Source organism: Mixophyes fleayi, chromosome 12, assembly GCF_038048845.1.
Source record: "Mixophyes fleayi isolate aMixFle1 chromosome 12, aMixFle1.hap1, whole genome shotgun sequence".
In the NCBI taxonomy this organism is placed as follows: Eukaryota; Metazoa; Chordata; class Amphibia; order Anura; family Limnodynastidae; genus Mixophyes; species Mixophyes fleayi.
The window spans coordinates 79,452,579-79,471,655 of record NC_134413.1 but is presented as its reverse complement, the minus strand read 5'-3'; the positions used below and the strand labels follow the sequence as shown (position 1 = coordinate 79,471,655).

At 37.8% G+C, this 19,077-nt stretch overlaps 1 protein-coding gene across 1 annotated transcript; it reads left to right on the top strand.

Annotated features, from left to right (window-relative positions):
* Positions 1 to 1,728: 1,728 nt before the first annotated feature.
* Positions 1,729 to 18,399, top strand: LOC142108164 (Fc receptor-like protein 6). Its single transcript, XM_075191778.1, has 7 exons — positions 1,729 to 1,882; positions 5,271 to 5,594; positions 6,238 to 6,264; positions 8,519 to 8,836; positions 10,214 to 10,495; positions 14,677 to 14,958; positions 17,258 to 18,399. The coding sequence occupies exons 1-7, from the start codon at positions 1,813 to 1,815 to the stop codon at positions 17,419 to 17,421; spliced, it is 1,467 nt and encodes a 488-aa protein (XP_075047879.1). The 5' UTR covers positions 1,729 to 1,812; the 3' UTR covers positions 17,422 to 18,399.
* Positions 18,400 to 19,077: the final 678 nt, after the last annotated feature.

The following is a 19,077-nucleotide window of genomic DNA, read 5'->3' as shown; positions in this document are numbered from 1 at the left end:
AATTAAGGATTTACTCATGACACCGTGACATCAGCATGTCATGTGACTACTCCTGGCCCTTGATGCAGAGATCATAAATGTGTTTGAAGGCATATAGGGCAAAAGAAGCTGAGAAATGGGGTTTGTGGGTAACAAGCAGGTATGGTGTTGCCATGTTATGAAGAGGGGGGCAGGTGGAACACATGTTGTTGATGTGGGGGACATATAGAGCTATAAATTGCCACTATATAGGTTAGTCACAGAACTAAAAGGTAAAGGTTAGGGTATATGTATAATTTTTATTGCAGTAATAGTGCCAAGTTTTCAATCTATCAATGTTTATAACTGTTGCTGCCCCATTATTGTATTTTATTTGTAATGCTGAAAAATAAATATTTTTAGCATGCATTGAGTGTATTCTTTTTTGTCCTTTTTACTCAATGGGGTGAATTGGGGCTGGGGCATAAGAGTGATCAACATGTCATCAAGCCCCTTCCACATCTTAGTGCACAGAAAATAGAGTACTTGTCCTTTTTTTAGGACTCAAGCACTGCCCCCCTCATTTGGCACTCTGTAATGGGGCAACAATGCACTGACAAGGCTGAAAAGCATTACCTGCGGGCAGTCAAGGTAGTTTTTTTTCTGGGCCTGTGGATCGGCAGACGCTGGCTTCATTTTGACAATGATCTAGTGGAATATTTTACTCTTTGTGGGGGATTTAATTAGCCGCCAAGTGTCTCTGAAACGTCCGTGAGACACTTAGTGGCGGAGATTTGACAGAAATCTCTACTCATTTTTCCTTGCACCCCATTAAGGTGCAAGGAAAAATGAGCAAAGATTTCTGCCATAATTGCCGGTAATGAGCACGGTGCAACGTCCGCGCGCCACATCGTCGACAATTGAATTCTCCCCTTTACCTTCTGTAGACTTAAAGAGCTTTTGCCAGTGGGCACTAAGGATTTCTATACAACATTACAACATGCTATCAAACAGCTTGGTCACAAAGCAATTGGGATGATACACAGAATCCGTAGCCAAAATACGGACTTGGCTTAAAAGCAAGGGCAACTTATTGAAGGTGCAAGCTCAAAAAGCTACAATTAAATGCAACACATGTCATGTACTGTACATCAGAGTGAGGGGACTCCGCAAGTAACTTGCCATTAAGACCCCATGAATCTTTAGCCATATCTGGTGTTAAGTGTGACTGAAATCCAACCCAGTGGTAGAGATAGATGGATTGGATGGTGGAACCACTTCATTCAGGAGGTGGCTGTCATTTCTAGTGGTGTAAGGTGTGGATTTTAACACTGATTTTAGCAACTTTATCAGTCTCCATCCAATACAGTGTAGTTTAGAGCAAATCTGAATTGTTGTGGGTCCGAGGACGGCAACCACTACCAACATACAGACTCACACGTGGAAACACGTGTTTGAAAAATTTAGATTTATCCTGATAAAATCAGAAGATGAATAAAAGTTTCTCAACTTTTCTGTGAGTTTTTTTTCTTTTTCTGTAATTGTCCACAGAATTTCAAAGATTTGGCCAACGCAATTTGGCTTTGGGCGTTCCGAGTCCTACGCCATCCACACCACACAGCAGAATGAATTGACCACTGTCGTCCCAGCTCTCTTCTTAGATTACAAAGTCAAAAACTGAAAATTTAAAAATATGGTGCAGAACAGAAGTGGAACTCCAATTTCAGAATTTCACACCCCCCATGTGTAAGTGTTGTATACAGTATAACTTTTTTAGCTTGTAGAGTTTAGTTGTTGCACTGTTTGTGGTGTATGTTGGAGGAAGTGTGAAATCCTTGACTATTCCTGAAAGCAATGTCACAAGACACAGTAATAATGTTCTTCTCTGTCTGCTGGTGCCTCCTGTTTCTAGATCCTCTGAATCGTAAGTTTATTTTTTATTTCTCTTGTATTATAAATGCAAAGTGTCTTGAAAAGTTGTGCTAATTTACAGGTCAGTTTCAGCACTGTGAGAGCTATGGGCACATTTTAAATGGTTTATTTCACAGATTTTAACTGGGATAAAGATCATTTGTTTACAGACATGTACATGCATAATCTCAGTAATATCGCAAATTAATTTCAGTTATTTGATATGAAATACATGCTAAATGAAGTAATATATTAAGGTTGGTTTAGAGGTGTTTCTTGATTTAAAGGTAACATCCCAGAAGAGTGTTTTTTAGGAATGTTATAAATATTCTCTCCAATTCCATTAAAATACTTTGACGATACTCAAGATAATGATAGTTATGCTTTTATTATTTTTTTTTATATACTTATGGGCATTAGTCTGAATGTATTTGAATTTATTTTTTATGATTTGTAGCAATAGGGTAGTTTTGAGCACCTCTAGTGACCACATGCACAATTATACATGAATAAATCTATACTATAAGTAATACACAAGAAAGTTTACAGTAGATGGAACGGGTAGTGGATATAATTCTCCAGACTGTGAAGACCTTCTACCATTGACTTACATGTTCCGTACCGCTACTTCTAAATTTTAATTTCAACCAATGGTTATACTGTTTTTTTAATTGTCAATAATATGTTCTGATTTAAATTGTATGTAGACCTTTACTTTAGGTTAATTAAAGATGTCGGGCCTGATTTATCAAGAGATGTAAACAACAATTGTATTGCATTATCTGCAAAATCACTCTGCGCGTGCCCAGAACTGTTCCATACACCACAGAACGCAGCAATTAATCCTCAAACACAAAGGACACTAACTACAGCCTATGAATTCAGGGAGGGAGCTTTGTGGGGAAGGGGCGCTTGACGGTAGTCAATGTAAAGTAGGGGCGTGACAATAATGAACGCACACAGCAACGTCTGATTCAAACTCTGGGCATCTCACAGTTGCTTGTTTTTTCTGCCGTATCTCTTGCTCCAGCTACAGGGCTAGTCTAAAATCCTGATCAGCAGGGACGACATTCATTTTTTATTTTTTTTTGAGAATTTATATTTCACATAGGTATTGGACATGTTCAACAGTGTCGAGTGCAGTAGAGCAAAGCAGACCTAGACCCGAATTCATCAGTGCACATATCTTTAGGTCTGTTTTTTGTTGAATTCGGGCATGTGCAGACCAAAATTACGTGAGTTCTGAAGCAAATGCACATTGCGCTCAGTATGCGTGTCTTGATTCAGGTCTCTGTTCTCTATATTACTTTTATTTCTAGCAGACTTTACACAATTTACTTATTTATTAAATTCTGTGTTGCTTTTTTGATTTTGTTTCTCTCCAGAAAAATTCAAATAAAGTTTTTTAAAAAAAGAAAAGAAAAAAGAAATCCAATTACAAAAGCAGTATTTGAAGTCACATTCGCCAAAATTAAAGTTGGGATTGCTCATAACACTAATTAACACCAAATTTATTTTGTCATCATTCTTCATATTACCATATTTTTGCTTGGTAAGAAAAGAATCCTCATTTGGTGGAGCGATACATCACATGTAACAGTTTCACATGTAATGTGTCCTGACATTTGAGATGTACAGCATTGGTGTATGTTTCTAGATCTATTTTGCTTACAGCTTGAAGTTGATGATTTAAATTTCCTGGATGAGCTTATTTATCATACCATAATATGCTGCTTTTGGACCCATTGAAACTGGATTGCCCATAATAAGCGTAAATAGGACAATTTTTAAAATAATAAAAATAATGTTTGTCTTTCAGTACGCACAGTAAGACACGAGGGAAACTGTGATTATTCAAGTTCCCCTTTTGTTAGATATTGGAGAACCAACAAAATCAAATAGAAATTTTTAGAAAACCACAACATCTAATGCAGATTAGGATCTTCTGACATCACTTCCTTATTGCTCTACATTTACGCAAAGACAGAATGTGACTTCACAGCTTTCTAAACTCAAAACACATGAATATTAATTTACAAACGAACATGTGTGACTATTTGCCAATCAGTGCATTTCAAGCCGACATCATCAAAAATACTATATGCTCCTAGTTTGGCAGTTTGGTTATGTCGGAACGAATATAAAAGTCACTTCAAAGTCCAGCCTACTAACACACTATTCTTCAAAAGTTCTCCTAAAGGGTGGGGACATCAAAACATATAATAGGAAATGCACATAGCACAGCAATAAAATATTCTATATAAAATGACGTGTCTCTACAGGGTACAGTGTGGACTCTTCCACAAAGCCTCAATATACTTCTCACCTTCTTGGTCAACTCTATTCCACTCTATTCCAATTAATACCATCTCCGAATATATCTGCAATACATTAGAGTACAAAAAAAATGTATAGAAAATCAAAGCCTTTATTCTCAGACCGTATGTACCAATTTAGGTTTATCAAAAATAATCCTGTTTAAACCTCTGTAATGGATTTCATTGCTAATATCTTGTAATGAGTTGGATGGTCAGATCATTGTACTTCATTACAATTGTATGACTAAGCTTCAAGATTTTAATTTAATAAGCTTATTACCTTAATTACTTAAGTGGTATCTTTTATATTGGTGTGAGTATAAATGTTATGCAGAACATATTTGGGTGTAAGAAAATTTCATCCAAAAACAGTCATTTAATTATCTTAATTTAAGATCATTCAAGTGATTCCACAAGCCCTTTGGTGAACTTCTCCAGTTTGCTTCAGCCCAAATCAAAGAGAAACAAACCCCTTTAGTAGTTCTAAGGGTAAATGTATCAAGCTGCGAGTTTCCGACGGGTTTGAAAAGTGGAGACGTTGCCTGTAGCAACCAATCAGATTCTAGCTATCATTTTGTAGAATGCACTAAATAAATGATTACTCGCAGCTTGATACATTTACCCCTTAGAAGGAAGTGACTAGAGCTGTCTCTGGTTCTCTATTATCAGAACATAAATAGCAAATAGATATGGGTAAAACAGCTATTTACTGATATATTTGATCATATGTGTTCATGTGAATTTTTTTCCTGCATTTTTATTGGCCCAAAATGTATTTAAACTACGTATTGGATCACTGCCAATATCATAAATTATATTTTAGGCCTTTAAATAACAAACCAATTATTTTGACCTGGCAATGCCATTTAGATTACAACATGCCAGAACCATTTTGGTTGGCTCTATAAACATATCCGTAAGGAAATAATTAAATATTTTTATTTTTCTGAGGTAGTTGGGGAGTGTGATTGTTAATACTTCTAAATATTATAAAATAAACTAAACAGTCGGTTCTTTGAAACAAATGTTACTGAGACTGACGAACCGATCTTACTTGTAACAAAATGCTTCTTTTCATTTTAGATGTTTTCTCTTCTCCTTGTGGATCTACAAAAACTCTTAATGTTGAAGAGGGGAAAGACGTTATCCTACAACTGGACCAGCAGACTCCAATCACTTCTACTACTTGGGAATTTGAAAAACATCTTATTGCTACCACGAAACCAGGTCAACCTTTAGAGCTGGGGAAACATAGCTCAAGTTATATTGGGAGACTATTTACCTTGGATGAAGGTTCTTTAAGAATTACGACGCTAACTACGAAAGACAGACGGATATACCGTGCTGAATTATTTAATAAAGATTCAAACTATATTTGTGCTCAGCTTTTTGATCTCAGAATTGATGGTAAGTTGTAAATTGAAACATTCACAGAATTTCTTGTAATTTTTTGGGGGAAAATCATTATACCTTGAATAAAACTGTGAAGGGGTCATATAAAAGGACACACTGTATTTCTACTGTGGATTTTCGCCTCAGAAGCAACATGTTTCTCAATCGTCAATGACAAATGCGTTAGTGCAAGGTTGGTCTGCACCAGTGTTGGCTAACCTGTAACACACCAGGTGTTGTGAAACTACAAGTTCCAGCATACCCTTCCAGCAATAAGCTACTATATATTGGCAAAGCATGCTGGGACTTGTAGTTTCCCAACACCTAGAGTGTCACAGGTTAGCCAACACTGGTCTACACCATTTAACGTGACAATCAGTTTTTGTGCCTTAACATTCATGACAATATCTTGTTGCTTTACATTTTGAACACTTGAGTGCAGATTCAGGCACATTGCTCAGACATTAAATAAACAATCCACCCATCCACTCCCACATCTAGACATGCTAATTTATCTGCCGACCTATAAAATAGACACGAGTGCACAGAAATAGGTGCATATCGTAAAAGAAGACAACATAGGTTTTTCCATGTTGCAAAATTATGTTTAAATTTGCATTTCATTTATTGACAGTTCTTATTCCTATTCAATTTCCAGAGCCCAGTCGGATTCCTCCAGATATTGGTAAGTTATATATTCATCAATCTCACGTATGGTAAATGTATTTGAACACTGCACCTCAAACTCACCTTCTTGTTAAAAGATGTACATTTTCTGTGGAAGTGTTGGGGCATTGGACAAGGATATAGAATAATTGCTCTGTAAGTTGTTTTTCAAGGGACAATTCTGTCCAAAACAAAACATTTTATTTTTGGTTCCAATAGGTGATAAGTGATAAACAAAAACATTGAACTTAATTGTGTTGCACCAATCCTACAATTCAACAGGTGCCTTGATTCCTTTTACGATCCCAAGCAGGAGTTCGTCTCTTCCACTCAGGTTCACAAAGTCCCAGTAGGCTTATCACTCCCGGTGAGCTTCCTATTCCGAATGATCCATTAATGCTACCTTATCAGTATATTTGCACGCTAACATTTGTTTGTGTGAAAAAGCACCTCTGTTTATTAGAATATAATCCACAGTAAGAAAATCCTTATCTTCTCTCCCTTGATTGATTACCTAGTCTTCAACCTTCAATAATTTGAGTTTCGCACTGGGGATTTCAATACCTCAGTTGCCGGTAGGTGAGTTGGCCGTTGGGTACAACCCTCTGAGTAAAGACAGGCAAATTCTTGTCATCCAATTACTATTTGATACAGGTTGGTAGAAAGCATGTGATCAACAATTTAAGGAGCTTCTTTCTGTACAAATCGACCCTTTTAGTTTATTAAGTACAAATAAAATAAGTCTGCCAATGTAGACGTTTTAATTATAGTTATTAAAGATCAGAACTTACAGTATAAGAATAACTCTATCATTTATCTATTTTTTCTTAATATATATTTGAGATAATAGGATAATTTGACCTAGGAATGAATTCTAAGATAAACACTATGGACCTGAATCATTAAGGAGAGTAAAGCAAAAAACAGGAGTATATTTGCTCCTGGACAAACCATGTTACAATGCAAGGGGTGCAAATTACTTTATTTTTTTGCATGTAAGGAAAATACTGGCTGCTTTTTCAAGTAGCACACAAATATGTGATAGCTTTATTTTTACACTGACATTTAAAGTTGATCTAGGGCTTGTCCTACACCAGCTATAAATCTGTCCCCATAATTTAAATTTACCTCCCCCCTCCAATGCAACATGGTTTTGCCAAGGTGCAAATTTGCTCCCTGAGGTTCAGCCGTCAGAAAAAGAGAGTAGAAATAAACTTTTGAATTTGCCGCTGTTGTTTACCCTTATAAGTCATAAGAGAGAGAGAAACCAGGTGACCTTGACCCATTCTTATCTCTAAATAAATCTTATCCTGAACCCATGTTGTCTCCAACAAATTTGTATTAAATATAATCATTGCCATTTATTTCTTAATATATGCAAGTTAATTTACATTGACAATCATAGGAATAAACAGAGCTGCTGACACAAGAGGCTGGTAGCTTGGTAGGTAACATTTTCGAAGCCCTCTTATTCTTACCTCACTGTGACTGAATACGTGACCCCAAAACTAGGACCCAGAGGAGAGACACAAGGGACTTTTGTTGAGCTGAGCACAACCGAAGCAGGATAGAGATAAGGTTGGGAGAAGAGGCAATTGGAGTGGTCAACAGTCAGGAGTTGGTGTACACTGACATCTGGGACGGGCCCTCTGGTCACTTAGACCCTCACCCATGAACTAGCCAGGACAGAGGATTTGCAAGTGAGGAAGTGCATTGACCATCTATGTACCACAGGACCACACACACACACACACGCACTGACAGGGGGTTACATAAGTTATGGCCACAATTCCATGAATGTATCAAGACTGGCTTCACAACAATAATTATAGAACTGGATCTTGTTCTTCTAAAGTATTGATTGACTAATGCTTCATTCTAGTCCCACCCCTTTAGCAATTGATTGAATACAGACATCTCTGCAAAAGAGAACTGAATACACTTGAGTGTAGATTTATCAAACCTAAAAAGGAAAACCAGAGTTGTTGCCCATAGCAACCAATCAAATTCTAGCTATCATTGTCTAGAATGTATTAGATAAAAGCTAGAGTCTGATTGCTTGTTTTTAGAAGGTTTGATAGCTCTACCCCTTAGTGTTCATAAATATATAAAAAGTTATACATTGCAATCTTCTAAAATATGTCTTAAATTAGACGTGTAAACATTTACTTAATAAAACCTTGCAATTATACAGCCAATATTTATACAAACTAACAAACCACCTTATGAATGTGAAATAGCTAATATATCGATGTGTCTGTATATTTTATTAGAGCCTTCAGAATCCTGTGGTACTACAATACGATTGGTTGGGACACTTGGAGGAGAAGTTACTCTGCAACTTCCTAATCATCCTAACGTGGCTTTCATTACTTGGGATATTAATAATATAGATCACATAGCAATTACAGGACCAGGACAAGTTTTGGAAGTGAAGAATAATAATTATGTTGGAAGACTTTCTGCCACAACTGATGGATCTTTAAAAATATCTGGCTTAACCACGAAAGACCAGAGAGTCTACAGAGCTGAATTATTCACCGGATACTGGATTTACCGATGTACACAGTTTTATGACATCAGGGTCAAAAGTAAGTACAAAAGGCTGAATCATACTTGGGTATTGTAAAGCGAGATGGGATTTTTTTTTTAAATGAGATAAAGTGGGTTAAAGGGACATCTTATGCTTTGTAAGTATTTGATCTTCCTTCTTCCCAGCACAAAAGGATTTGATTTTTCTACTACCATTGAGATGTTGGAGCTCAGTTCTTGACCACTGGCGGAACTTCTGTGGGAGCAACCATCCAAGGGCCCTATGGGAGGCTGCCTGCACTCCTGGAGCCCCCACAACACCCATTGAGTCTACCAGCCACATATGTTCAGAAGAGGCCTTGTTTGCTCTTGACCTTGGTCTTGACACTAGACTTCTAATAGGATCCACTTTCAGTTGCCTTTCAGCAGTAATGTTAATTTTTAGGTCTAATGAATGAATTGGGTGCGCCTAAATTTAAATTAGTTAGTGGCGTCTTTACTGTTTCTACCATGTGGCTGTTCAGCATCATCCGCAAACCTGAAAAGCTAGGTGATTGGTTATATAGTGGTGCTTTCATAGATGTGGGCGTATACCGCGAAATAGAAGAATGGGTACTTAGGTGCTACAAGAGTTAATTTGTGATGTAAGAGCAAAAACTGTTCCTTAAAAGGAGTTCTGGGGGTAGATTTACTGAACCTTCTTAAAAACAAAACTGGAGGTGTTGCCCATAGCAACCAATCAGATTCCAGCTATCATTTTCTAGTAAATTGTAAAAAAATGATAGCTAGAATCTGATTGGCTGCTAATGGGAACACCGTGACTTTTCCTTTATAGAAGGTTTACTAAATCTACCCTCTGGTCTCCTTAGAAAGTACAGAAATAATTGAACAGGAGAGTTATATCCCTCTTGTCTGCATATAAAAATAATTGGCAAATAATTAAAGCCTTAGGAAAGTAAGCCTAGGATGATATCAATTTTATTAGAAAATCGGAATTAAATTAGCTTAATGCTTATGATCATTTTCAAAATGATCAATAGGACAATTCAGTCCCAAACGGCAAAATATGACATCAATGACATTGCTATAGACAGCATAGGTGGAATAAATTGTGTAGCAGTCAATTATGTACAGCTACCAGATTCACCAGGTGTGAAGCAAAATTCATGGAGATACTCTCCTTTAGGAGCAAGTGCCTCAAAATATTCCAGAGCAGTAGAAACAATAGATATATGCAGCTTCACTCCTTAAAAGAATAAAAAATCAAATAAGGTTTAAGGTTACCATAGGTTAAAAATTGGGCAGACTAGATGCGCCAAGTGGTTCTTATCTACTGTAAAATTCTATGCTTCTATATGTGTACAGTACAGTATAAGCACAAGTTCCTGAACTCACATTTGGTTATTGTGTCCATGTTTCACTCTTCACTCTCACAGTTAACGTTGACCAACCAGTGATAACAATATCTCCTAATGAGGTGACTCTGGGACAAGAAGTTGTTCTGCGTTGTGAGTCCAAGAGAGGATCCTTCCCCAAACAATACCAGTTTTATACTAAAGAGAGATTCTTAGGAAGTGACAGAATCCAGCAGAAAGGAGTAGGACAACTACGGCTGACTATCACTTTACTCTCCATGGCTGGACCTTATTATTGCGGCTCTAACAATGACATCTCCAGAAAGGAAAAAAAAAGTAACATGGCTATTCTGACTATAAAGAGTGAGTAAAACTCTATGATAGAGGTCTCATGTTCATGTCCGTTTGCAATCCATGTATAAAATATTAGTGTACTTTATTTTACAATAAGAAATTGCTTTATCTATGATTATTGTTATTCTTTATTTGTAAAGAGCCAGCATATTATGTAGCATTGTACATTAAGGAAATCATAATATAAACAAATTATGTGCAATGATATGAACATAATCCATAATTTTAGGCACCAGTCACCAATATTAAAGTTGGTGATTAGCACTTCTGTTCAGCTTCCGGTGGTGCGGTGTCGTTGGCATGAAGAGAGAGACAGTAGAAATCTTAAAACATATGGTTGCTGACCACCAAGCCTGTCTATCATGGTATGCATTGACCAAACATCCTCTCTGTTCTGGTTATGGACAAGGCATTTGTTTTTGTGCTATATGGGTATCTCCCCTGGACTCCGAGCCAGGACACTTGTTTCCCATGTCTGCGAAAGTTGTGGTGGTAGCTGCTGCCAACAAGGAGGTTTCAGAGATCATCAAAGCATCAACAATAATGACAATTATAACCCATGGCTTGCAGTAGATGTACTTAAAAAGTATTGCTGTAGATCTGTGAAACAAGCCAATGGTGTGATCGCACTCCGCGGCACTACTCCCTCTGTCTTCACAAATTTTTACAAACCTTTGAAGCTTGCCTTAAATCCTTCAGAGGAAGAGAAATATTGTGCCAATTATGTGACCTAATGTCTTATGAGCCAGTAAAATAAATAGGTTTATATACAGTTAAATAGTTTCAAACTGTACTTTAACCCACAGCAGCCAGGTATTATAAGGTTAGATTAGGGGCTCACTTTAATCAGCCTTGTGGAAGTTACACAACCACCTTCACTACACAGGAAAAAATAAGGAACAATAAATAAAGTTCACATATACTTACAATATTGTAAGTTCAATTCTACTGAGAGAATAGAATAATCTTTAATAAAACTTATATTGTAGCTGTTTGGTGTTGAAAAATCATAAAACTAAAGTTTCAGCACCTGGACAGCGGTATTATTGCAGTTAGTAATACCCCATTCATACTACACCAAAATCCCGGGTTTTTGCCGGGGCGAGCTCAAACGAACCGGGTCTTGGTGCAGTATGAATGGTACAAGTCAAAAATCCCGGGTCTAAAAACCCGGGTCTTCAACCCGGAATTTATCAAGGGGTAATTCCCGGGTCGGACCCGGGTTGCCTGCACTATGAATGGTGCAACCCGGGTTTTTCAACCCGGGTTGCACAGAAAACAAGCTGATTGGCTGTCTGCCAATTCTATTGTCTATTCTATTAATCCAATTGTCTACCTTTCAATGACATCACCATTTTTCAGCCAATGAAAATTGCTCTGGTGATGACTCCCACAAATTGCCAGGGCACAGACTTGTGCAGTATGAATAGGGTCAACCCGGGAAATTCCCGGGTCCGAGGTGCAGTATGAATGGTGTTTCTGAGCTGGGACGCTCTGAGCCCCGGCAAAAACCCGGCTTGAAAAACCCGGGATATTGCCGGGGCGGCAGTATGAAAGCGGTATAAGAGGCTCAGCTTTATTGGGTCTCCAAAAGCAGTTTTCCATTCCCTGGTCTGTCTCCTACTTACTGCTGAACACTGCCGGGGTTATAATCACCAGATAAAGCTGCTGTTCATCATTTATCTTAATGCCTGTTGTTTAGTAAGATACCAATGCAATATCTGGCAAAGCAGAGCAATTAGCAATAGCAGTAATTTCCACTTCTCAGTAAAAAACCACCTACGTAGGTTCTTGGAGAACCACTTTTTATAGAAGTTGCTGTTAAAAAACAATATATCATTATCAAGTGCACTAAAACAGGAATGTTTTAGCGCACCATACTGATTAAGTTTAAGCGGAATCCCTACCGTAGGGATTAATTTTAAGGTAATATGCAAATATCATGATTGGCAAAAAAAAATAATTTAGACATATAGCCTGATTTTGCTAGAAGGATGCTCAAAAAATTCACCTTTTGTGGTGAAGATTTTTTTTATGTAAAAAAATTCCTTTTCTTGACTATTGCAACCTCCTGCTCTCTGGCATTCCTGACACCCATATATCCACACTTCAATCCATCCTAAATGCTGCTGCAAGACTGATCTTCCTCTCACTGCTCCACATATGCTGCACCACTCTGCAAATCCCTACACTGGCTCCCAGTGTCCTCCAGAATCCAATTCAAATTACTCACCCTTGCACACAAAGCCCTCAACAAAGCCATCCCTTCATACATCTCAAATACTCTCCCTCTCGCCCTCTTAGGTCTACCTCTGACCTGTGCCTTGTCTCGTCTCTGGTAACTACCTCTCACTCCTGCCTACAAGACTCCCGTGCTGCTCCCCACTTATCGAATTCCCTACCACGCTCAATCAGACTTCCCCCTAGCCTTAAAATCTTTAGACGCTCTTTTAAAACCCATCTCTTTTTTAGAGGTGACCTTATCCTCGATAACACTATTCACACTAATGTATGATAACAACTCTCCCAATCTTTACTCTAAGTTACTCGCTCCTCTTGTTTCAGCTGTGCCCTCCTCCACTTAGAATGTAAGCTCTCTAATGAGCAGGGTCCTCCGTACCCTTTGTTATCATGTCTGCTTTTATTTTGTCTACTGTTTTATGTATGTCCTGTTTTATGTATGTACTGTTTACCCTACTGCAAAGCACTGTGACGCCTTACAAATCTACGATAATAATAATAATAATAATAAAAATAATAATAGTATTAATAATCTTTCTTTGTACTCTGCTATAATGTCCATAGAATCTTCCTCTTCCCTCTCAGTTACATAGGCTACACATATCTGAATATCCGAAACAAATGCCAAATGTACACTATGTATTCATGTCAGATGCACTTTGCACATCACATGTAACATTGTCCTTAAGTATAAAGAAAACCTAAATTTCTAACAGAAAACAGCCAAAACGGGAAGTTACACATTGCAGGATAGAGTGATGCCTGTTGTGACACATTGGTTAGAAAGAGGAAGTGAAAATTCATGGTGAAACCAGATATAGGGCCCTTATCGAGATACATACTTAGATGTTGACTTGCTACATTAGCTCAGCTATAAAATACGATCGGTAAAAAAGTCATATTTTATTTTATCATATATATTTTATTATTTTTGTAACATATACATATTGTTCTACTGAGTTTTTATCATCTCCATTTCTAAATCAGCTCTCAATGGGAGCTCCAATATGTCTACGGTAGACACTATGGGCCTGATTCAAGTTTGGACGCAACCTGCATGAAACTTGCTTTTTACAAACACGCACAGAACTTGAGCGTAATTCCGACCGGATTCAATGTCAAGCAGATCTCAAAGCATGTTTTCATTGGAATCCGGCTGGAAGTACGCTCTGCCTAAACTTTACTTGCCGCATGTAGACAGATAGAACAGACTACAGTATACGCACAAGCGTCTGTTCCCTAAAAGGTCACATTACAGAAAAAAATTATAAAATAAATGAACTACTCTTAACAGTAAAATCATTAATACAAATATAGATTTTACATTTTTTTACTTTTTTTTTTTTACATTAAATACATAAATCAAGATGCTTTTTAATGCACGCTGTACATATGTGTTTATATATTCAATTTTTCTTGCAAAAACATTTTCGTTGCTATATTGTGGCACGCCGCATAGGTGTAGTTTTTAATACAAAGACTATGTCTAGTCAGTCATCACTATCAGTCAGCACTTACACCTGTAATAGCTGGTACAAATGATATGGCTTAAAAACACGTACTTTTGAGAAACCGGGACTTGAATTGGCTGCATCTGCATTGGCACAGCCCTTTTTGTTCATTCCCTCCACTGTTCCGCCCTCCAAGTTACAGGCAGTAGTAAGTGTCATTTGCGTTCAGACATGAACTGCATGCAATTGGCATAAGGTCCATTTCGGAGCAGCAGGTGCAGTGATAATGGGTCCAGCGGCACTGGGAACTAATGAGCTGTGGGCCCCTGATTCCCTCCTCCCAACTTCTCTGCACTGGAGCCCACAGCTCTCTAGCTCCACCTGTTTCAGAGCATGCACAGAGTGAATTCACACAAGATACAGAACACAAAGAGGCTTACGTCCAAACATGAATCAACTTTGGTTATTGTTTCCATGTTCTTCTCTTCTGTCTTACAGTTGGTGTTGACCAACCAGTGATGACAATATCTCCCAATGAGGTGACTGTGGGACAAGATGTTGTTCTGCGTTGTGAGTCCAAGAGAGGATCCTTCCCCATACAATACATGTTCTACAATGAAGAGGGATTTCTGGGAAATGTCACAAGCAGTAAGGAAGGAGCCGCACAGCTATGGCTGACAAACACATCACTGTCCATGGCCGGACCTTATTACTGTGGCTCTCACAATGACATCTCCAGAGAAGAGGTGCTGAGTAACATGACTGTTCTCACTATAACAAGTAAGTAAAACTCCATGATCCAGGTCTCGTGTTCACGTCCGGTTGCACTCCATGTATAGAATATTAGTATACTTTATTTTACAAAAGCAAACTGTTGCTCCTATTATTTATTTATAAAATACCAGCATATTATGCAGCTCTGTACATTGAGGAGCTCATAATAGAAGCAAATTATATATGTTGACTTAAAGCAGAAGGTACAGGTGGTTCTGCCCAAATGACATTATGATCTAAGAGGGGTGGGAAACACTTGATACATGAGGAAGCAAAAGATCAATGTTAGATGCTAGCAGGAAAAGCGCCTGTGGCTACTGAAGGCAGGGGCATTATTAGCCACCAAACCAGCCATCGGTGACTGGTATTTCTGTTAGGCTTCCGGTGGTGCGGTATGGTTGGAATGAAGAGAGACAGTAGAAGGTGGAGACAGAAGAAGGCTGTTGACAATGATGCCTTTTCATCATCATATACATTAGCTAAGCGTTTGTTCCGTTTCTGGGCAAAGATTTAGTTTTTGTCTTGTGCTGTGTTATATGTTCATCTCCTTGCTGGACACAGAGGCAGGACAATTGTTCCCCATGTTCGCAGAAGTTTTGGTGGCTGCCAACAAAGAGGCCACAGAAATCCCAAAAGGTGGAACAGCAATGGGAACAGCAATGGCAGCTGAACTCCCTGGGTCAACCGGCTGATCTGAGTATTGTAGTAGCTCTGTGAAACATCCCCATCCTTGGTGTGATCACACTCCTGGGTGCTATTCTGTAATTTCTCTCTCCAATTCTTTGCGAACCCATGAAGCTTGACTTAAATCCTTCAGAGGAAGAGAAAAATTATGCCAAGTTTTGACTTAATATGTCTTATAAACCAACACAATAAATACGTTTATACATAGTTAAATAGTTTCAAACTGTGCTTTAACCGATAGCAGCCAGGCATAATAGGGACTGATCAGTTGGTTACTTTCATCGGTCTAGTGCAAGTTATAGAGCTATCTTCCCCATACAGTACAGTGCAAAATAAGGCTCAGTAAGGTAATAATAAAGTAAGTAATAAAGTTCACATATACTTACAATATAATAAGAACTGAGAGAGAAGGAAAATGTTCTACATCTACTGTAGCTGTTTGGTGTTGAGAAAACATAATACAAAAGTTTCAGCACTTGGACATTACAGTTTAGTAAGCGGTTCAATTTTGCTGGTTCTCAATAACAAATATCCATTTCTCGCGGTGTCTCCTGTTTATTGCTGAACACTGCTGGGGTCTTCTCAGACATTGCTGCTCTTCACCATGTATCTTATGTCAGCTGTATAGTAAGATTCCTCTGCAATTTCCGGTGAAGAGGAGCAATTATCAATACCAGTAATTTTCACTTCCGGGAAGAAGACACCTATGTGGGTTCTTGGAGAAACACGTTTTATACAATTTGTTGTTAAAAACAATATATTATGGTCAAATGCAGTATTTGATTGATTTTAAGGTTATATGCAAATATCATTAATTAGCCAAATTATGATTTTTTCAGACTGATGTCCTCATTTTGTTAGAAGAATGCATCACAAAAGTCTCATTTTGTTATGAGTTAGTAAATGATTCTTATTTGATTTTTTTGTACATAGTAAAGATGATATTAATACCTGCTATAACAATGTAGTGCCAGGTGCGAACTTTCGTTTTATACTGTTATAATCTTCGAAGAATTTTAATCTATAAATTCCTTAAAAGGGAAATGTTAAAAATATTCAGGATTGGGATAAAACTAATGTACAGTACCCTCCCTTCCTCCCCCTCCCTCTCTCTCCCTCCCTCCCTCTCTCTCCATCCCCCCTCTCCCCCTCCCTCCCTCTCTCCCCCTCTTTCTCTCTCCCTCCCTCTCTTTCCCTCCCTCTCTCCCTTGCACTCCTTCCTTCTCTCTCTCTCTCTTTCCCTCCCTCTCTCAATCCCTCTCTCTCTCTCTCTCCCTCTATTTCTCCCCTCCCTCTCTCTCTTTATCTCTCTTTCTTTCTCTCTCTCTCTCCCTCTACCTCTCTCCCTCCCTCTACCTCTCTCCCTTCCACTCTCTCTCTCTTTCCCTCCCTCTCTCTCTCCCTCCTTCCCTCTCTCCCTCCCTCTCTCTTTCTTTCTCTCCCTCTATCCCAACCTCTCCCTCCCTCCCTCTTTCTCTCTCCCTCCCTCTCCCTCTCTCTTTCGCTCATTTAAAATTTTTAATTTGTATAAATTAATTAGATTAATCACTCAGTTGCAGTCATAAAAAAAAGCCTTGATTTTGCTTTGGCTGAGTAATTAAAATGTTTTCATTTTCTCCAGAATTCAATTCAAAAGTATCAAAAGTATCAGAAGTATCAAGAAGTTACAGTCTTCAGAATACAATTCGCCTGGGTCTCTCTGTCTGTATTCTTATTATCACTCTCTGTATATTATTCTACCACATGAAAACTATAAAACGAATCAGTGAACATTCTGATGCCTGAGCTGGGATTTCAGAGGATGAATGAAGAAAGATGTAGTTCTCTGCTTGCACCACAAGAGGTCACCAAACAGCGCAAGAATAATAAACTTTATCAATACCCTATGGTGACAATATATGATGGTGATTGGCACTTTGCTATACAGCAGTGTCTTTTTTCTTCATTTGGTGCATTGAAAGATTACTTGCTAAATACTTTTTATATTTGAAATAAGGTTTGTAATGGTTATTTGAAACAGTTATTAAAAAATCCTGTATTGGATTTGTAAATCATATCATTTTAAGAGCGTTAATTTTATTTTGCTGAAATTGCTCTGTAAAGAATATGTACATAAACCATTTCATAAAGAGAATTATCATCATCAACAATTATTGATGATGATGTTCTTGTTGAAATCACAAGCCTGCCATTGTTGTGTGGTGCAAATTGTGTATGTTTTCTGTAAAAGTGGGTGTGAAGACTTAAATACGTAGGTTGGTGTCTGTAAGTCTTTAGCCTGTAGAGTTTACTTGTTGTTCTATAGGCAGGGATGAACTATTAGAGGAAGTGTGCAACAATACATTATCCCTGAAAGTCAGAAATGTTGCAAGAAAAAAATATTCTCCTTCTGTTTGAGCCTTCTGTTTCTTTATTCTAAATAATTTATGTTTTCAATTTTTTTTATCTTGTTATATTATTATTATTGTTATGTGATGTGAAAGTTGTGCTAATTTACTAGTCTGTCTCAATGCTGTGATGGCTTTGGAAACATTTTCAATGGTTTAAATACAGATGATAACTGTGATTAAGATCATTTGTTTAGCTAGATGTATATGGATAATCTCAGTATTATACAGGTCATTTTAGATTATTTTCAGTTATTTAAAAGCAAATTAATTATTCAGATAACATATTAAGGATGGCTCAGGGGTGTTCCTTGATGTTAACATAATTTGTAGAGTTTCTGTGAGGTTACAAATGTCATTAAATGCCATGAAAACACTTGTGCCTGACGTGTCAAATAAGAAACAAAACAAAATAGAGTTATACTTCAATTTGAAGAATTTCAAGAATGTGTTTTATTTTTAAAGTGTAAATATATTTTTAGACATCTATAGTTTTGTTCCATAGTTTATAGTAACATATTTTATTGCATACAGTCTGTGACACTAACAACCGCCAGATGACGGACATAACCAACCTCTTGCTGGAAAAATAGTGGTCTTCATTGCTCACATCACAAATAGCGCTGCAGACTTTTGCCAGGATGACACCAGGCGACCCTCGCACTATCTAGACATAGTTCACCTTCGTAGCCATCTAGCTGGCATTGGTCGTCCACAAGAACAGACAGTCTTTTTATCCTCCACCCAAGCACTACAAACCAATCAAAAACCAGCAAACCAATTACATCCATATGGTGCACCTGTGTGTTTGTGCGCTTCATGAGAGACCCAGAGAGAATTTAATCCTGTCTGCAGCCTCTATTCAGCAGAGGTGTGGCAAATAAGTTTATTTGTCACAACCCATACTAAATTTATGCACAATTGTGGGGCTCAACACAAGTAGCGTTTTCTGCATATTAATACTTTTTTTTGCTTCTGCACATGCCACAAAGCATTAGTGACTGCTGTGGCCATATGCAGACTGAGTTGCATTTTGCTCTTACGGCTGCTGGCA